Source organism: Erpetoichthys calabaricus, chromosome 15 (genome assembly GCF_900747795.2).
Source record: "Erpetoichthys calabaricus chromosome 15, fErpCal1.3, whole genome shotgun sequence".
NCBI classification, from domain to species: domain Eukaryota; kingdom Metazoa; phylum Chordata; class Cladistia; order Polypteriformes; family Polypteridae; genus Erpetoichthys; species Erpetoichthys calabaricus.
The window spans coordinates 66,445,255-66,467,204 of NC_041408.2; the positions used below are offsets into that span (position 1 = coordinate 66,445,255).

At 36.4% G+C, this 21,950-nt stretch overlaps 1 protein-coding gene across 2 annotated transcripts in view; it reads left to right on the forward strand.

The window, feature by feature from the left end:
- LOC114665558 (exportin-5) overlaps nt 1-21,950 on the forward strand; it is a 72,454-nt gene that overhangs the window by 13,473 nt on the left and 37,031 nt on the right. For both annotated transcript variants that reach the window (XR_007933551.1, XM_051919307.1), the window contains exons 6-15: nt 1,868-1,894; nt 4,542-4,727; nt 5,864-5,940; nt 7,182-7,281; nt 7,613-7,696; nt 13,088-13,213; nt 13,675-13,765; nt 18,495-18,623; nt 20,822-20,937; nt 21,445-21,600. Coding sequence is in view for 1 of the 2 variants with exons in the window: in XM_051919307.1 (XP_051775267.1) it covers nt 1,868-1,894; nt 4,542-4,727; nt 5,864-5,940; nt 7,182-7,281; nt 7,613-7,696; nt 13,088-13,213; nt 13,675-13,765; nt 18,495-18,623; nt 20,822-20,937; nt 21,445-21,600 (1,092 nt within the window). In the remaining variant the exon portion in view is untranslated. The remainder of the gene's footprint in view (nt 1-1,867; nt 1,895-4,541; nt 4,728-5,863; nt 5,941-7,181; nt 7,282-7,612; nt 7,697-13,087; nt 13,214-13,674; nt 13,766-18,494; nt 18,624-20,821; nt 20,938-21,444; nt 21,601-21,950) is intronic.

Genomic DNA, 21,950 nt, shown 5'->3' on the forward strand with positions numbered 1-21,950 from the left:
ACAGGTTGAGGTCTGCTTCACTGGTATATAACTATACTGAAGAAAAAGCACTTTTATGCAACAACTACAGAACACTTTGAGTTCTTGTATGTTGATTTTAAATACTATATGAGACAACTTTAAAGATCATCTTTAAAATTGGAATTTTTTTTTAAATTGGTGGGTGCAGAAGTTCATTCAAAGTTGACAATGTGCAGCTTTGCCACGGCCCATAGTCTGAAAGCCATTGTCCTACTGTTCTCAGCTACTCATCATATTCCTTTTTTTTTTTTTTTTGCTGAGTATTTATTTCCATTTCGCAAGCAGTGCATGGTAATGACATTTTTTTTTATTTTTAGGGGTTACTAGGGGGCTTTGCCCCCTGCTCGCTTCGCTTGCCAACCCCCCTGCCTGCGCTACGCGCCAGCAACTTCATGTCTCTGTTGCTCACGTATGTGGATTTCACTTTCACCAAATGACAAAACTTTTAATTCTCGCAGATAGACCTCTTCATTGGGAAGAAGCACTACTTTTTTTTTTTTCCCCTGATGGCAACACGAATTAGACGATCTACAAGTCTCCGACTTAAAGTTTAAATCTGAACAATATATTTGATCTCTTTTCGCTGTTCCGTTATATTCACCGAGTAATAATTTCTGTTTGTTTGCGCTAATGCGATCTTTACTATCCTTTTTTTGAGACTTTCGAATTTTTGTACTTCCATTATCTCTAACCTGCTCTGCATATGCACCACACCAATAATTTTGAATTCTTTATGACGTTCTACTTTGTCAGCTACTCTTTGTCTTCTATTTCCGGCCCCGGGCTTGGTTAAATCTCTTGGCACAAAGACTCGACTCGCGGGACGTGAAAGTGTCTCTCTGCGAAAAATCACGTCTCGTCTCCTTCAAAGATTTTTTTTTATAATAAAGAGATAAGGAGTATACGTTTTCCTTGAAAATGTATTTTACTTCCTGATTGGAATAGTTGTTAGTTAAATAAATTATTTTTCTATTCTTCTGAAGCAGAATTTTTTCACACAATAGCAGGGAACATGATCTTGGACTACACTGTCACGAGACATATTAGTTTTACCCAATTGTTTTGTTTTCACAGTAGCAATCCTTAACTTCACATTCTTGTGGAATACTGTGTTAAGTTATTTACAGGCATTCATCATCATCGTCATTAATAGATATTGATAAGATAAATTTGAAAATACTAATTTGAAATTAAAAGCAAGCTCTTTATTACTTTGGTTTAAATTGAAAAAACACAGATGGGGTCCACTTTGAATTTTAAATATAAAACTGAAAAATCATCCCTACGTAATATCTTGTTAAATGCATGCTTAACTGACACCTCTTACTGTAATTTTGTGTGTATTAACATTAAATTGTAGTGTAATGCTCCAGTTTTTTGCTGTAAGATACTAAGGGCCTTGCCAAACACCACTTGTACATTCTTTCTTACTTAAAAGTATACCGTGCCAACTATAACCCCTTAAGTCAGTGAGTAGGTTAGAATGTGGATGAGTAAATAGGTTCTTTAGAAAAGTGATGGATGTCATCCCTTTTCTAATCATGTTGTACACACCTGGAGGTGGTGCATATCCTAGCAGAACTGGCTGTCAGGCAGGTTGGTTACAACCTGATGCTTTGTAGTGATTAATTCTGAGTCATTACATATTACACATTACATATCAATTTATATACTCTTCATTTATAGTGACATTATTTATTTTGCATGACATAAGTTGCCATTAGTTTATAATGAGTAAATATAATTGAAATGCAAATTGATTTGTGTTAAATGATCATGTGAAATGTACCATGTAAAATTAAGGCATGTTCTGATTGTAATGTTTCCAATTGTCCATTTATTACAGAAAACCGATCCATCACAGGACAGCAAGGTAAATGTTTTATATATATATATATATATATACACTAGACAAAGAGCCCGTTTCGACAACGTAAGATGAAACGGGCATGAGTGGAATAGTAATAAGTATAAGCACCACAAGCCTGATATAGGTGTATTGAATGAATGCGTAATTTAATCAGAATGCGTAATTAGGCCTCGAGCTGTAGTCAAAATCGCCTTTCAAGCTTCTAGAGCTTTAATCGAAGTCGCCTTTCTCTTTGAATTTTTGCGGCCGTAAATCTGCTGCCTGCCGCGATGTTGGGGTTGGATGTCGGTCGAAGTCACCTTTCTCTTTGAATTTTCGCGGCCGTAAATCCGCCGCCTGCCGTGATGTCAGTCTCGTGAGGTTTTTCGGGCAGCTGCGCAGAAGGCGACTGCACATTCGGCTTCGGACGTGCGCAGAAGGTGACTGCGCATTCGGCTTCGGACAGAAGTGAGTGAGGAGGCTGGCGAATTATGTATTAAGATATATCAAGTTACCCAACCATATTATATATATATATATATATATATATATATATATATATATATATATATACAGTACTGTGCAAAAGTTTTAGGCAGGTGTGAATAAGTGCTGTAAACAAAGAATGCTTTCAAGAATGGAAGTGTTAATCATTTATTTTCATCAATCAATAAAATGCAGTGAATGAACAAAAGAGAAATCTAAATCAAATCAATATTTGGTGTGACCACCCTTTGCCTTCAAAACAGCATCAATTCTTCTAGGTACACTCACGCACAGTTTTTGAAGGAACTCGGCTGGTAGGTTGTTCCAAACATCTTGGAGAACTAACCACAGATCTTCTATGGAAGATCTTCATGTAATCCCAGACACACTCGATGATGTTGAGATCAGGGCTCTGTGGGGGCCATACCATCACTTTCAGGACTTCTTGTTCTTCTTTACGCTGAAGATAGTTCTGAATGACTTTGGCTGTATATTTGGGGTCATTGTCCTGCTGCAGAATAAATTTGGGGCCAATCATACACCTCCCTGATGGTATTGCATGATGGATAAGTATCTGCCTGTATTTCTCAGCATTGAGAACACCATTAATCCTGACCAAATCTCCAACTGCATTTGCAGAAATGCAGCCCCAAACGATCAAGGAACCTCCACCATACTTCACTGTTGCCTGAAGACACTCATTATTGTACTGCTCTCCAGCCCTTCGACGAACAAACTGCCTTCTGCTACAGCCAAATATTTCAAATTTTGACTCATCAGTCCAGAGCACCTGCTGCCATTTTTCTGCACCCCAGTTCCTATGTTTTCATGCATACTTGAGTCACTTGGCCTTATTTCCACATCGGAGGTATAGCTTTTTGGCTGCAACTCTTCCATGAAGACCACTTCTGGCCAGACGTCTCCGGACAGAAGATGGGTGTACCTGGGTCCCACTGGTTTCTGCCAGTTCTGAGCTGATGGCACTGCTGGACGTCTTCCGATTTCGAAGGGTAATAAGCTTGATGTGTCTTTCATCTCCTGCACTAAGTTTCCTTGGCCAACACTGCGATTCTCAACGTTGCCTGTTTCTTTGTGCTTCTTCAAAAGAGCTTGAATAGCACATTTTGAAACCCCAGTCTGCTTTGAAATCTTTGTCTAGGAGAGACCTTGCTGATGCAGTATAACTACCTTGTGTCTTGTTGCTGTGCTCAATCTTGCCATGACATGAAACTGTATTCCACAACCTCACCTTGGTAGCAGAGTTTGGCTGTTCCTCACCCAGTTTTAAGCCTCCTACACAGCTGTTTCTGTTTCAGTTAATGACTGTGTTTCAACCTCTGTGTGACATTGATGATCATTAGCACCTGTTTGGTATAATTGGTTGATCATACACCTGACTAGAATCCTACAAAATCCCTGACTTTGTGCAAATGTACCTATAAGAATTGATGCTGGTTTGAAGGCAAAAGGTAGTAACACCAAATATTGATTTGATTTAGATTTTTCTTTTGTTCGCTCACTTTGCATTTTGTAAATTGATAATAATAAACAATCATTATTTATATTTCTGAAAGCATTCTTTGTTTACTGCATTTTTTCACACCTGCCTAAAACTTTTGCACAGTACTGTATATATTGTCACAAACTCCACAAAGAGCCATAGTAAAGTTTGGGGCAGCCACCCATATAATTGGTTTCCTGGATGCAAATTGACATTTTAAATGGTTGCACTGCTGTGCACAAAACCGAGTCCAAAACAGAACTGAGGGAACAGGGAAAAGGCGGAGGCTTTTAAAGGGGAAGACAGGAAGTGAGATCAAAGGGGTCGGGCCCAGGAAGGTCTTCAGCCATAGATTCGAGCCCGGATGTGACTTCTTCCATAGGCTTGGTCCCAGAAGTGAAGTCAAGAGGGCCAGGTGGAATCTCCCGTGAATGGTCTGCAAGCAAGGGAGAAAAAAAGTCGGTGCACTCTGCCACATCCCGGTATGACTCGGAACTGCCCTTATTCAAGCCCTTTAGCTGCCTCCCATGCGCACGTGTGTGACAAGATATATGTAAATTTTCCCCTGGGGACAAATAAAGAAAATTTTTATGTCGACATTAAATACACAAACCTTTGTCCTTTCAATCCATCATGAGAAAAAATAAATAAAAAACCTGTTTTATCTCATTTAATCTCTTGTAGGGTAAAGCTCACTGCCGTGTTGGGATAGCAACACTGAACACCTTAGCTGGATACATCGACTGGGTGGCTTTAAATCACATTACAAGTGATAATTGTCGGCTACTTGAGATGCTTTGTCTTTTGCTTAGTGAAACTGAGCTGCAGCTGGAAGCTGCTGAGTGTCTGCTTATTGCAGTGAGCAGAAAGGTATGGTATTATAAAGACTATTTAGGTCAGATTGCAGTTAATGTAAAAGACTTTTAAGTAACTGAAGTAAAAATACATTGCCTTGTAAAGATACTCCAACCCTGTAAATGTTTTCAGATGTTACTGAATTACAGATTATACATCTTACTTTAGTCTTTATTTTTTATTGTGAACTTACATGCTTACAAAGAAAAAAATCTTAAGGCAAAATTAATTAATATTTCAGATAATCAAAAGTTAATATAATTTAATATATACCCACACAATATTTGATTCAGCCTCATTTTGCTACGTTAACAGCTTTAAGTCTTTTCAGGTAGGTACTTGACCTTGCACACTGACAATTTCTACCCATTTACGTTTCTAAGACATTGGCAATTTTTTGTTATTTTTTTTCCTATGGCATGAAACATGGACTGAGCTAACAGAATTTGTCCAGAAATATTATTAGCCATCATGCAGTCTTCTTTAACATGTGAGTTTTCTGGCAGCCACTTGTCTTAAAAGGACTCAGACCACTTATATAAATAATTTTTTTCCTGCATTACATTTTCCCGCATGAGGACAAAAGTCATTATTTTTTTGGTTTCTTTCCACTGTATCTAAGCTAGGCAAGCAACCGTAGCCAAAATTTATTAAACTTTCATTTAGTTAGCTATGGCAGTATATCTTTACCATCACCATTTTTGTCGGTCGGCAAATTTATCACCAGCTTTTTTTAAAGTGAAGTGACAAAAGAGAAAATATTTTCTGCTAGGAAGCACTATGTTCACCTGATGCACCAAAACAACTTTTTAAATTCATTGACTTAACAGCAGCAGGCTTGAGTAAAGTGTTGCAGGTTGGAGTGAGAGAAGGGGGAGTTTAAGTTGCAGTCTAGACCTCTGCATGCATTTGTTTATATATATATATTGTTTATATATATATATATATATATATATATATATATATATATATATATATATATATATATATATATATATATATATATATACCTGAAACATGTAGTGAAAACACCTAAATGTATTATTAAATTACTTGAGTCTGAAAGGTATTTACTTGCATTTTTCATTCAATATGCATAGATATTCATTTTGTGCCATAAGTTTTACAGTTAATACAATAATTTTTAACAGGGAAAATTAGAAGATCGGAAACCTCTGATGGTTTTATTTGGTGATGTGGCAATGCACTACATCTTTTCTGCTGCCCAGTGAGTTTTTCTATCTTTGGAATATTTTCTTGATCTTAAATATTGCCCTTTATATTGTGTTTAATTTCTAATTTTGTTCTGGAATTCTGAATGTAGTCTGTATTCATAAATAGTAATTATCAGACTTATCTTTAATTGAAATATTTTAATTTATTTAGATCTAAGTTTTTATTCATATTATTTGACTGTGTAAGTGATAATTAAACAGCTCTGTGTTGGAATTTGCAGTGAATCTGCTTTGATCATGAAGCCAATTGAGTCCTGAGAACCAATGGTCATTTAACCTTCTCTTTAATGTAATATGCAAAAAGATTGTTTGCAGTATAAGCTATCTTTAATCTGTTCAGTAGTCCAACAGGAGGAATCTGAAAATGACAGCTAAATTTTCACTTGCATCATGAAGATAGTCCTGTTGTGTTTGTGCAAAATAACTGAAAATTTGCTTGCATCAAATATTGGAAGATATTATTCTTAAATAGATCAAAGTTTGTTGAAAAAAATATATATTCTTATCTCTCACTTGTGCTGCAGCTGGTGCAAGATAAATAAACAATACACTAAGACAATAAACACAAAGTCATCTCAGTAGAACATAAAATACTGAAATGATTTTACTCTAGAGTCTAAATTAACAGGCTTCAAACATTTAACAATTCTAATAATTCTGGTAAGTTTAATTCAGATTAAGTAGTTATTTCAGAGTTTCGGTGCCCACAGTTATCCTGATATACACAGAAATCACTGGGAAAATTGTCAAAATCATGTAGCTCTGCTGGAAAGCTAAGCTGAAGTTTTGATCCTGTCACAAAATTTTTATATATGTGTAGTATATACACACCTGCTAGGTATATTAAATAAAGTCATTTATTTATGCCCGATAAACTGCTTTGAGAATCATCATTATAAACACACAGCTACTGAAATCCATCTACAGTAAGTTGTTCTTTCTTGTTAATTTGTTGTTCACTAATGGATTAGATTTTTTTTTAACTTTTGTCACATTTAAAATTTTTTAAACTTGTTTTATTGCACAAACCTACATTGAAAGTAATTAATATTTAATATGATTGATAATTTTAGTTAATCTCGTTTTGAAGTTATTAGTGTCCTAACATTAAGTATGAGGAAATTCTTTCTTTTTTCTACCATCTAGCTACACAAATTGTGTCATAAAGCTTTGTTCTGGAAAACAGATGAACCTTAATGCAGATTTTCATAAATACAATACTACTCTTTTGCAGGTCAGCACATGGAGCAGGACTTACTGAAAGACAGTATATATTCTTGAAAAGACTGTGCCAGGTCATGTGTGCCTTGGGGAATCAGTTGTGTGCGCTTCTGGTAATTAACTTATTTTTGCTTTTGAAAACTACAGTGAAATTTTCTTTGTTAACTTTAAACTTTTTAAGACAAAAAGTTAAATGTTTATAAAGCAACCCAGACAGTTCTAAATAGTTTAGAGGAAATATTTCATTAAAATATTACCTCTGGTCTCCCAAATGCTTTCTCTTAATGCACAACTATTTTTTTGGAAATGTTATTGTGTTTTATGTTTGCTATATTTAGTATGCAAGTTTTTTTTCTGAGCTATACCTAATCATTCTTTTACTGCAAATAAAGGTGGCATATAGTACAGTAAAAGAGCACTAAAACCTTTACCTTTGCTGCTCAGGGGTCTGATGTTGATATTGAAATCCCCAACAACTACGGCAAATATTTGGAAGCATTCCTTGCATTTACCACTCATCCAAGTCAGGTAAAGTGCTTTATGAAAAGAAAAATGTGCTTTTAACTGTCAATAATGCCTTTAAGCTGTTAAATTGTTTTTTTTGTGATACAAAAAGAACACTGTCTTGATGTAAAAGTATGTCATTCAAAATTTAAAAAATTGCGAAATAACTACTTGGTTTTGATGTATAACAAACCTTCAGTATAAAATTATTATTTTAAATATAGACAAAAATTTATACATTCTAAAAAATACTGTCTTGCTTGTGTATTAAACATGTTATTTATCAATGCCACATATTCATTGCATATAGACAAAAGGTAGCAGGAAGATATGTAAAAAAAATTAAAACTAGTTAGTTTAGTGCAGTAAAAAAACAAGGAATTTAGACATTAGCAGCAGGTTTTCACTGGTTTTAGATTCTGGTAAAAAGGACCTGAACTGCCTAAGTAGTGCTTAATGCTCCATGACAAAACCAAATTGTGTTTCAGCATGAAAAGAAAAGCAAAATCTCCTTGGATAAACCAAAAGAGGATGCAAGATCGACAAGGTTCTGTTCCAAGATAGCCACTTCCCCCAGGAAAGCAAACTCAGTCAGTCAGTGTCAGGTGCCCCTTCAGTGTAATAGGAACCACAGCACAGAGAAAAGTGTGTACATTGCAACAGGTACACATGTCGTAACCGTAGAAAGGACGGTCCTTGGGTGTGTGGGAATTGTTAACATTTGAATCTGATGATTGCATATAGTGCGGAACTGACCTCTCTGTACTATTCTTTCCTCTGCATGTCCTGGAGTACAAAAGAAACAGCACCATGCACCCAAAAGTGGACACTGGCAAGACTGAAAAAAAAAAAGCAGTCACTGATTACAAGCGCAAGAAGGCGTGCGAATGAATATGAATAGTATGAATAATGTTGCATCAGTGCCACGATGCTTTCCGAAATGTATTATACAGGTCATAAAATTTCCACACAATACACAGTATTCCAAATATCATATTTACCTATGTCTCTGTTTTTATGTCAGTGCGGCTTTGACATCATGGACCATAAGGTGCATACTAATTCAGCATGAGCAGGAACACTCAATAAAACTGAATAAGAAAAAATTCAAGTGACGGTGAGATACGAAGAAGGCAGATTCGGCAGATTCGTTTGTGTGTCAGCTGTTATCCCTCCAGATCAGATAATTTCCAGTTCCATTGTCTCAACATCTACATTTTGAGGTTTATTACTAACACATGAGAAACGTTTCTGTTTAAACGATGTATTTACATAGATTGTTGTAGACACAAAACACACATCAAATTATTTCCCCTTACAATTCTGGGTAGCTCACTCCCAGATAATCAATCAAGGCAGGAACTGTGAGAACTTCTTGCCCGTTCTGAGGTGGTGGGGGGATGGTATAGCAGGCTGCTTGCTGCTTGGGCTTATCGACACATTTAGAAGACAAAAGAGGCTGACGGAGAGGTGCGAAGGGATTTAAGGTGGACCAGAATTGTGAGTTTTTTTCGTTGGCTCTGGTAATTCTAGTGCTAAAAAAACAGGCCCATGTACACTTATAATGAGAGTGTAATGTACTGTATATACAGCTGCTCTGGCACCCCCTTACTTTATGACTTTATTTACATGTCTTTCTTGTGCTGCATAGAATCATACTTCACCCCATGTGCAACTGTTACAGCACAACTTGTTGTGGGTGTCAACATTCTTCAGTTACATTTATACCAAATTACATTTGCAGCTTGTGTATTACTTTTAGTATATTAGCCACTAAGGAACTGACATATGTCACAGTTGGAGATGTTGTCCTAATTATTAAAGCAGATTAAATTTTGCAACGCCACAGCCCTGGTTAACACAGTGTACCTTGAAAAATAAGGGGGTCTTGTATGGGCCTGGGTAAAAGTATAGATTTTCCAATTAATCGTTTTTTTTTTTTTTTTGTTTAAACGATTTGATATTGAGTCTTAAAGTCTCAAGATCAATGTTGTGAATCTCTGTCCAGCTTAATTACTATTACTACTAGATTTTTGCTTATCTTCGTTTTCTTTGGTGTCTTATCCAGTACATGACAGTAATGCTCCTGTTAAGGCTTTCTATGGAAAAAGCACGTTAATACTTTGCATAAAATGGTGTGTCCTCTTTAACTGAAATCAGCAACTTCGACACTTAAATCTTCGTTTTCTTTGGTGTCTTATCCAGTACATGACAGTAATGCTCCTGTTAAGGCTTTCTATGGAAAAAGCACGTTAATACTTTGCATAAAATGGTGTGTCCTCTTTAACTGAAATCAGCAACTTCGACACTTAAATCTTCGTTTTCTTTGGTGTCTTATCCAGTACATGACAGTAATGCTCCTGTTAAGGCTTTCTATGGAAAAAGCACGTTAATACTTTGCATAAAATGGTGTGTCCTCTTTAACTGAAATCAGCAACTTCGACACTTAAATCAGTGTGGACTTACTACGGATTCAGATGGTGCATTGGTAAAGAACAGCTGGAGAAAAGCAAAGCCATATGTAAGATGTGCAGCTCAGACGTTAATTATTGTTGTAACGCAACACATTTGGAAAATCACTTATCCCAACATCACTCTGAAATGTCTCAGTTGACATCCAAATGAGTAGAGCCTAAATAATCTACACTGGAGACTGCATTTAACTCCTAGCTTCTGTTTAAGTTGCCTCGTGCCCAAAAACATAACAGAATCTATAGCAGTTTTTATCTGTGAAGATAAGAGACTCTAAGCAGACAATTGTTAAAATTTTCAGAGCCATCTGTGATACAAAAGTGAGCATGTGCTCAAAGCAGCCGACTTGAAGTAGCTCCAGAATAGTGGCATTATCAGTCATGATGGCCAGTTCTTTTTCTTTTATTTTTCTTTCATTCAGTGCTACTGTTAACAAGCATCAGCTCTAGATTCTCATTTTAAAATGCTTCCTTTTTGTCTGAGGACTGTCATTACACATTTTCGAGACTGATTAACACAACTGCTATAAGTCAGCAACTGAAGATATGTGTAATTTGTAAAATTATACAAAGACACAAATCTTCCCGCTATATCTTTAATTTCAACTAATTCAACATTATTTCAAATGTCTAATAGGGGAATAAATTTGGCTAACAGTTTAGTTGAAGGGTATCTCCATGGAGATTCATAACACACAAATAGGTTATTGAATAACATTTAACTGTTCATCCATCCATCCATTTTCCAACCCGCTGAAGCCGGGGGGTCTGCTGGAGCCAATCCCAGCCAACACAGGGCACAAGGCAGGAACCAATCCCGGGCAGGGCGCCAACCCACCGCAGGACACACACAAACACACCCACACACCAAGCATACACTAGGGTCAATTTAGAATCGCCAATCCACCTAACCTGCATGTCTTTAGACTGTGGGAGGAAACTGGAGCGCCCGGAGGAAACCCACGCAGACACGGGGAGAACATGCAAACTCCATGCAGGGAGGGCCCGGGAAGCGAACCTGGGTCCTCATGTCTCCCAACTGCGAGGCAGCAGCGCTACCCACTGCGCCACCGTGCTGCCCTAACTGTTCATTACTAATCAAATATTTCTTCTTAAATGTCATTCCATGCTGAGGCACATGTTATGAAGTCACTATGCAGATACCCTTCAAATAAAGTGTTACTTAAATTTGCCACATTATATTGTATGTATGGTTAAGTAATTTATAAAAAGGCCACCACTTAAATATATCAGTGCATGCTAATTCAGTCAAGATAAATCGATATTAAATCGGGACATTGTAAATCGGAATAGAATTGAATCAGGACATCAGTGCTGTGACCCAGCCCTAGTCTTGTAGTGGTCAACTATCCCATCCTGCCTTGCACCTAGTGCTGTTGAACTAGGCTATACTCCCTGAAAACAGTTAATGTGATAATTACCAGAGCCATGTAGATCAGCACCTTCTGTACCTGCTGTATAGAAACACACTGCAGGAGAGTGTATTGAATTTCCTAATAGCCTAACCCCAAACTCGCCCATACCCGTTGCAGTTTGCAGTCAAACGTTAGTTCATCACGCACTCGTGCAATTTCTTGACATTGTATAGAACATTTTTATTACTTAAAAAAAAAATAACTGTCCTTGGTAAACTGTAGTTGGTTGTGTCCAAATGTACTTATTTGCAAAACTTCCAAGTCATATTTTCATATCCCAGCCCAGGTATTAAATTAAGTTAGCAAAGCAAGTAAGAAAATAAGTTATCATTGATTGACAAGGCAAGAAAGTAATTAAAAAATGTCAAATCCAAATAACAAAAGTGATACATACAAAACTCCAATAAACAATAAATGGCTTCCACTCCTAGGCCTTTACAACTCCCTTATATAGCCACAGGGAGTGCCCAGGAGTAGTGATGTCAGGATGGTCCAGCCTCTTGGGGGCTTCACCCACAAAGGACGTGGAATAGAACAGAATAATAAAAATAACACAAATGTAAAAATGTAAAAATAAGATGCATAATCACTCAAGAACAACACAAACCACAATAAGATGCATAAACACATGTAATACCATAGCATTATATATTTTAATTAGAATAGAAACACTCATAACCTTACCTTACGTCACTGGCACACTATTTACAGCCATAACTGCAAGATCTTATTTTATCGACTGTATACAATGGTTGGCTCCTGGCATCTGACATAGAATTAAATGCTGACTAGGGCTTTTCTAAATGATGTCACACAACTATTGTGATGTTATCTATCCTTAGGCTGTTCTTACTGTCTTGTAATTTCAATTTAAAACCATGTTCCTCAGTGAACACTTACCAGTGTCAGCTTGTGCATTCTCTCCAGTTTAACACAAGTAAAATAGGTCTATAATTTACTAGTCATTATTTTCCCAGGTTTATTTTAGATGATAGCTGGATACTTTTCCTTTTTAACAGAACCTGTGAACGCTAGAATTTTCTTTTATATTCTTTCACTGTAAAGTTGCACTGAACCACATATAGGCCATCACAGTCCCAAGGGAATTTGATTATTTGCATTGTATACAGCCAGAATGCATAATTAAAGTACTGTTTATCGTGTTTTTGTTAAAAAATGCATAAGACAGATCTCATACCCACACCCGTAGGCATCATGCTTACCCTGAGATAGTTACTCTTTTTTGTTTTTTTTCAGTCAGTAACACTTCATTATAAAGTGTCTATGGCCAATTTGACTTATTTAGAACACTTCAGAAGTTAACATTTTTGTTGTAAAAATGATGCCAAGAAGAATATGTGTATGTAATATATAATGGTAAATGTCATGGTTTTGAGAATACGTAATTATGTCTGTTTTTCTAAGAATTTGAAAGTTTTTCTTGTGTTTGCTTATTTATTTCTTTTTTTCTTTAATTTATTTAGCCTTGTTCATAATTTTCTATTCAGTTTTTAAGGTCTTCTACACAAGTCTGTTGGGGCTCTTTATTTAGACATGATGCTCTTTCAAAAAATCCTCTTACCATCCAGACAACTTTGAAGTATTTGAGGGCCACTATGACTAATCTTGTTAAGGTAAAACAAATAAAATGTTATGTGAGCAGTGAAAAATATTTATTGATGAACTCATTTTCATAATTCTGTTAGTGTAGTGAATATTATTTTGTGGTATTATTTTCTGTATTACAACAGTAGTCTCATACATCTGGATTCTTGTATTTAGATCCTGGCTAGGCCGACTATCTGCACTGAATTGGCATGTCTTCGCTGTGGGTGTGTCCTAAGGGTGTGCAAATAAAGCTATTTGGATTTACATGAGTGTATTCTGTGTGAATGTGGGGATCTCTCCAAGTTTGGTTCCTGCCTTGCAACTAATGTTTTTGGAATGGGTTTTTGATCTGGTGATCCTGAATAAATTATGATAGTTGTGAGAAGTAAATAAATGCTTTGTTTATTGGGCTTGCATAACAGTGTTATATTTGACTCATTCCCATGTTTTGATTTTCATGTGAAGATTTCTTCTCCTTTGTTTTCAGGTTGGCTTTCCTTCAAAATATGATAGCCCAAGCTGTGAATATTCACGTATGGATTTTGATGGCGATGAAGATTTTAATGCATTTTTTAACTGTAAGTATTTTTTATATTTTGATATTGGTTATTTTTTGCTAAGAAGCCCATACAATGTTCCTGTGTGCATCATAGTATGAAAACTGCCAAGGATTGATAAATCTAATCACATTTTGTAGGAACACCAAAAATGAAAAATTTGTGCTCACTAAAATATAAGGACACCTACATGTACATACAATTAGGAACCCCTTTTCATTAATATAAATGTGGCTGCAACTCATAAATATGTACAGCATGAAACTGTGGTCATGAGTCATAGTTGTTGTTTAAAGAAATATCAGGGTGGGGAAAAATGTGTGATCTTACTGACTTTCACTCTGTTGTAATTGGATCATGGACTTGTGCTTTCTTTGATAATCACTGGGTTGAACAACCTCTTTTCTTCTAATTCAGCCTCTGTATATTTTACCTTCAGGAGAACATAAGGTTGTTCCTGAACTACATTGATGAGGTTGGTGTGAGTATTGTGTAAGGCCAGGTGCTTCAAGCCAAGTTTAAAATTAATAATATCTTGTGAGGGACAGCCGGCGGTTCAGTCTGGCCGGGACGTCCCTCAACTAAGAGAAAGAGCCTTTTTAGGACACTACATCCCCCGGGACGCTAGATGGCAGCTTCCCTGGACAGAAATGGTTCCCAGGATTCCTGCAGGGCAGCATGGGACATGGAGTCCGGTTCTTCTGCCCTGTTGGGTGCTGTTGGTGCCGCCAGGGGGAGCTCACCAAGAACCTGGGGACTGTTATGGTGATGCTAACCCGGAAGTACTTAGGAGTCACGAGGTCAGAAACCCGCAGTACTTCTGGGACACCTGAAGAAGGCATTTGACCTGGAGACGGAATACTTCCGGGTCACAGATGTTAAAAGGACTTGGGAAACCCCAGCAGACTGAGCCGAGTTGGGAGGAAGGGTGACTGAGCTGCTGGGAGTGGAGGATTGATTAATTGTAGTGTATTGTATTGATTAATTATTGGAGTATTGTGGAGTGGAGGCTGCTTTGTGCACTTTATTATTATAATAAATAATAATTGGACTTTTACCTGGTGTCTGACGTGTGGCCTAAGGGTTCAAGGGGACGACAGCACCCCCTATCTAGACAGATAGATAGATACTTTATTAATCCCAAGGGGATATTCACATACTCCAACAGCAGCATACTGATAAAGAAAATATTAAATTAAAGAGTGATAACAATGCAGGTATACCGACAGTCAATAACTTTGAATAATGTTAACGTTTACTACCCCCCCGGGTGGAATTGAAGAGTCGCATAGTGTGGGGGAGGAAAGTGACAGCAGTCTGTTGCTGAAGCTGCTCCTCTGTCTGGAGATGATACTGTTCAGTAGATGCAGTGAATTCTCCATGATTGACAGGAGCCTGCTCAGCACCTGTCGCTCTGCCACGGATGTCAAACTGTCCAGCTCCGTGCCTACAATAGAGCATCTGTCACAATCTGAAACCTTTTCTAAGACCTGTACAGATTGGAGTCTTTCTGTAGGAGACAGTTAGTCTCTAAAATGTAATTTTACTGAGTCAGAGAATGAAGACAGTACTGGGACCCTGTTCTTTGGGGTTTAAGCAGATAAACATGATAGGTTTGTTCTAAGGGCTTTCACTTGTTCTGTTTTATCAATCCACCAACTTCGTTCCCTCTCCTTACCTTAAATGAGCCCTGACAGTGGGTAAAGAAGTTAGGGTGAGAGTAGGAATTATCATCTTGACTTGATCCATTAACTGGATCTTGCACAAAGTGATATTGAGATTGTAAATTTGAGCCAGTTGTCTGCTGAGAGTTTTCCTTGTGCTCTGGCAGAGGCGGGCTCATCCTTTCAAATTGTTTACGTAATTGCGTGACATATTTCAAGATGTTAGTCTGGTTTTTGGTCTGAGCCTCCTATTCTTACCTGATTAGGTCAAGAATGCCCCAGGCCCTGTCCTGTTTAAAAAAGAAATAAAGCCCTATGTCTGACTTTGGCACGTCTCTAAATGCAAACAGAATGAGAGAGAGACCAGTTGATGTGGCCCATTTTGTCTGTCTGGACAAATTTTGAATTTGGTGCCTGAAGCAGGGTGGTCTCTGAGTGTCAAATATTGTCACCCATCATCAAGATATGTTTGAATCTCTGAGCTGATTGCTATAGCAGAGTCACTGTATTCATGGTCATGTGCTTGAATGGGATTATATTTAAGGAAAGGAGCACCAGTGATGCTTTCTGTGCTGAGGAATTGATGTAGATGGTGCTCCGGATAGGAAGTATAATAAAAATGTAACTGCTTTTCTATACCCGATGAAAATATTCTTTGTTTAAGCCTCCTGAATGTTTTATCAACTACTCTTTGCTCTCCCTTAATATACAAATATGCGAGTTTGCAGATTTACCAATGCTTTGGGTGATTGAATTAACAGCTACTGGTAATTTTAATTTTTTTTTGTATTGTGACCTTTAACATTACAAAATTAGGCCCCTTTGGAATATTCACTGCGAGTGTTTGACAGTTAACAAAAGCTGCTTCATTTTGAGTATGTTTTAGGGATGTCCTCTTTTTTTATGTCCTTGTTCCACTGTAAAATTTTTAAATAGCGTGGGCAACAGTTTAGAAGGTAGGGTATGCAGTGTAATGGTGGTGCCTTAATTTATCATTGCAACAGAGTGAGCCACCATTGCTATTTGATAGATACTGGGCAAATTGGATTCAGTTAGGGCACAGACAAGCACCTGCTCAACTGCTTCCTCTGCAGTGCTTTAATGGAATTTCAACCACTTAGTGATGCAGCCCCAAAGGTCAGACGCTTAGGTCCATACAGGGTGAACGGGGTCATATCTGGTGAGAATTTTTTTTCTTTAAGATATAATAGTCCCCTGTGAGGAGCTCATCAAGGTTGTACTAGGGGCATGAGGCTTTCCCATCATAAATGGAGCAAGCACATGGACACCAGATTGTGGATCTTGTGAAGACAAGGACATATTGCCTCCACATCTCCTTTGCTCCATAGGTGTGAAAGTAACTGAGCTTGTTGGACCTCTCGATCTTGTCCTGGTAGCTCTTTGGACACTTTTCTCCACCATTTGATTATTTTGGGTGGCAACTTTTATCTACAGCTGCTGTATTTGTTCTCTCATTTGTTGGAGGTCTTCATGTTCCTTTGCTGGGTTGACTGCTGACTCATTATTGCCAAAATAAATACTGCTGACTGTGTCAGTTATTGAATTCTGAAAAAGAAGAATGGCATAAAACAGGAACTAAGAAGAGTTAGAGTGCCACCGTCAACTCTGTTTTACTGGTGTTGTAGTGTTTTAAGGCTCCTTGTATAAAAAGATAGTTTTGGGATAAGAAATGTAGCGTGTTCTCTAGAGCTTAGTCATGAATAATGGTCTATTATTGATCTGATGTCCTTTAACTATCAACTCTGTTTTACTGGTGTGGTAGTATTTTAAGGCACTTTGTATAAAAAATAGTATTGAGGTAAGAGACATGTGGTGTGTTCTCTACAGCTTAGTCATGAATAATGCTCTATAAGTGACTCCATGAGAACCCTAACTACAAAGAGGACTATTTCATTTATGTTAGGTAGAATGCCCAGAGGGGACTGGGCGGTCTCATGGTCTGGAACCCCTGCAGATTTTATTTTTTTCTCCAGCCATCTGGAGTTTTTTTTTTTTTTTTTCTGTCCACCCTGGCCATCGGACCTTACTCCTTTTCTATGTTAACTAATGTTGTCTTATTTTAAATTCTTATTTTGTCTTTTATTTTTCTTTTCTTCATTATGTAAAGCACTTTGAGCTACTTTTTGTATGAAAATGTGCTATATAAATAAATGTTGTTGTTGTTATTGTTGATGTGATGTCCTTTAATGGCAGCAAGACTGATTAAAGATGGCTCAGATGTGATCCCAGCTTCTCCAGTTGGATGAGGTTGTCTTCTTGGCTATAAGTGGAAGGGAAGAGAGGTTAGGCTGCTGTGTAAGATTTAGATTCTTCTACCATGTACCTTTCTAATCCCTGGAAAAGACAGACTATGCTCTTGACAATATATATACACATTTATGTGTGTGTGGGTGTATGTATTTTTGGGCCTAGAAGGGACATGGCTTGGGAAGTCTGTGGGGATCTGGTCAGGTGTTGTCTGGCTGAGGCCAATAGGAGCTGTCAATGGAAAAACAAGATTGTGAGTGTCAGCACCCATCCTTTTGCTGGTAGTAGTTAACCTTCTCAGAGCTATGAAGTAGACCCATATTTGTGCGTATGTGACAATGCATAGATTAAATGTTGCCATTTCAAATACTGTTAAAAGCATGGTTAATCTGTTTTATTTTAGTAGGTTTTAGACTTCTTTGAAAGGAAAATAAAAATTATTACAAATATTAGAACTGATATAAAGAAAACTTTTGGTAATGGACACATGCCTTGGTAGTTTTAATGTATTAAAAAAGGGTTTACCTCCCATTTAACAGTTACTGACCTTATATGGAAAGATTATATAAAGAAATACATTTATTTGAGATTATTGCCTTTTTAAACCTAGTTAGCCTAATTCAGGGATATTGGGAGCTGTGGGCAGCAGTTTCATCCATCAATGGGCACAAATTAGAAACAAAACCAGCAAGTGAGTCTTAGAAAAAAGTATTATTTTTTTTCTGTATTTTCATGAACTGACCCTAATAGTAAAAATGGGTGGTTTAAGGTTTAAATGGATGTATAATTAATTTTTTGCCATCTCTTTTTGTGATCAGCGTTCCGTGCTCAACAAGGTGAAGTGATTCGCAATTCATGCAAGCTGGTTCCTATGGAGGCTTTCCACATGGCAGGAGAGTGGTTGCATTATCAGTTGAATACATCCATTGATGTTGGCCCAACTACTTGTGAGTTTTGAAAGTTTACTTGTTACCTTTCAGTCTGCACATACTATATTCAGCATCGTTAACAGTCAGTGTTCTAAACCAGGGGTTCTCAAACTTTTTCAATCCAAGAACCACTTAGAAGGGATAAAAAAAATTTACAGACCCCCTCTATATGGAAATGCCAAACAAATACTTTATTATAATACAATACATAGGACTCTTGAAAATAAAACAAAATTTTTAATTGTTTACATTTGGAACTGTGCTACACCACATTTTCTATATATTTTCAATTATCATGTATTTGGTAAATTAGTGGGATATCTGTGCTTGTCTCTTAACTGCATAGTTTCTCAATTCTGGGAGGGATAGTTAGACTCGGATCATCTTCCACATACAAATGTGTCCTGTATTTTGTCTTGATAGCAGTCAGTGCTGAGAATGAGGACTCCCAAAACCAAACTGTATATAATTATTGTCATATTTTCCTTTTTTAGCAGGTGATGGCTCATTTTCACTTGACGATGTAGACAATTGACCATAGAATCTGTCTGTAGAAGGTTTTTTTCCCTCTAATCTAGCCACGTATCCTTAGTGTGACTAAGCAAAGCAGAATTATTAGTGATTGACACTCATGCGATTGACAGTATACACAGAATGAGTCATACAAGGCTTCATTCATTTTTATTGGCTCAGAACATTATGGGAGTGACTGGCACAAATGTAAATTTGTGTGCTTATGCTCATGCTTAATGCAAGGGGTCTCAGCTTATGTTGAAAAGGTCAGTCTTTCAGATAACTATATTCCCCTTTAAAAGCTGATATGCAGGACAAAGTTGTGTAAGTCGACAGCTAAAGTTGAGTATTGATCGGCTCTTAGAAAATACTGTTTATGGCATATGTTAACGCCACTCCACGCTCACGCAGTTGTGCTGTCCAGAAAGTTTATACATTGTTTAATGCTTCTTTGGTTTGTTTAATAAAGAACATTATTTTTTGCATTTTCATCAGATGCAACGTTGTGATTATTTAAAATAAGTGAAATGGAGAATAAAAGAGAAAGGACTAACTAGACGGATAGCACACGAAGTGTATGTGATATTTAAGAATTATGTGCCAAATTTTGCTAGTTATTTTGAGGAGCCCTTTGCCATGTTTCATAAACCCAACTTTGAGAAACACTGTTTTAAACACAAGGTTAGACCAAAAATTATACTCCAATGGTTTTCTTGAGAAAGATGCACAAAATAACACATTTTTATTTTCCTATTGGCCCTTACTCCCATTATTTTTAGCATCTTTAATTTGTTGGAATGGCTGTCACGATACCAGACAGAAAATAGTGTAGAGTTGCTCTATACTCTATTTGGATTTAAATATTGTATTTGGTTTAGTTCTCCCAGTTATATACCTTATAAACCTTATTTTTTGTTAATAAATCTTCTATTAGTACTGTATTAATTTAAATGGAAAGATATATTGTTTCAAGAAATAGCCTAGTATTTAAAATCAGTACTTACAGCTGAATTTTACTTAGAGAATGTGTTTAATTTTGTTTTTTTGCCATTTGAAATAGCATTTTTGTGAATTAAGCAATCTGTAACTGTTACAACTTTGTTGTGCAGCATGGTATCCAGTTATTTAAAATAAAGATGTTAGACAAATCTTCATAATTGTGGTGCCCTGAAATCTTCTTAACCCTTATTGAATGTCATTTGCACATCTTTTTTAATAAAATGTTAAATGCAGTTAGTTTATTTTTATAACAAAATAAGTAATATTATTATTTTTAAGCATCTATACAGGCTACACATGAATATGACATATGTGTAAGCTTCATGTTCATGTGTAACCAGTACGGATATTTAAAAGCTTAAGCTTTTAGCACGAGGAGCAGTAGAGTTAACTCAATTTGATCGTATTTATAAAAAATAAACAGAAAATTGTATTTTTTCTTCTCTGTTTTCATGCTGTGTTTATTGTAACCAGATTAACATTAATTAAAGGACTTAAATTTATTTTTGTTTTGGTCTTTTTGACTAATACACTACTAGGATTTTGTACTGTGTTAATTTCAACATTCATAGTTCATGGCCTACCAGTAAACATAATCATGCAGTTCACAAAAAATTGTAAAAAGGCTCATTTATTTTTGTGTGAGTTATTGAAAAGGTGATGATGGAGGGAAATAATAATTAATTGTTTGCATTCCCCCACAGCTAAAACTGCAGAAGGGTTGTGCTCAATATTTTCTCCATCATATGTTCAATGGGATGCCATGACATTTTTCACAGAGAGTGTGGTCTGTCAGTTATTCAGGGTTGTGGATAAAGAGGTAGGTAGCTGTAGTTTTTTTTTAATTGTAGATGGAAATGTAATTTTAAAGATGTTTACTTGGAATTGCATACTTTTTATGTTGCGCATATGAATATGTCAAACTGTAGACTGGTGTCTTATTTAAAACTTGTTCCTGTCTTGTGCCCAATGTTACTGGGATATTCCATTGGTCTCCTTCAAACCTCAGTTGGGTTATGTTGTCTTGAAAATGGACGTTTGGGTAATAGATATCCATAACTTCAAATTATTTAGCACATCAGTGAAATACAATTGTACTGATAGAATTTTTTTTCAGCAAATGTCTTAATGCCTTAATACATAATCTTAATGTCTTTAAGTAGGAGACCAAAAAATCATTATAGTGTACTGCAAATTATTTCTAGTAAATGTAGCTGTAGTTGTAAAATTTTGAGTTTGATTTGCTTTAATGTTTTCTTATGCTACACAAATACCGTATAATGATCAGGAAAATAAAGAGTGTACCTATCCTATGTTTTCTTCAAAGGCACTTCCATTAGATGATGGAGTAAAACTGCTGCAGGAAGTTCTGAATTATGAAACAAGAGATCCACTGATCCTTTCTTGTGTTTTGACAAATGTATCCACGTTTTTCCCATTTGTTAAATACCGCACAGAATTTCTTCCTCAGGTCTTGTCTAAGGTAACAGTCTTTCTGTTAATGTTAAATGCAGCTGCATATTGAATTCTCTTTGCTTCTAGGAACTGAAAACAAAACAAAAATCCCACCCAAAAATTTTATATTTCAAATTTATTCTTTAGATGATGGTAATGTTATTTACAGTATATAATTTTAATTATTATAGAGAAGCTTCATTTAACTTTAAATGTTGGAATTATTTAAATGAAACCATTACTAAATAAGATGCGTAGCATTATATTTGTAATGAGGGGTGAAACAGCTACAGAGGCGATACGATTTTCATCTACCGTTTTATCAGTTGAGAATTTAAAGAAATACTCCACTCAAAAATATTTTGTTTAAATGTAACC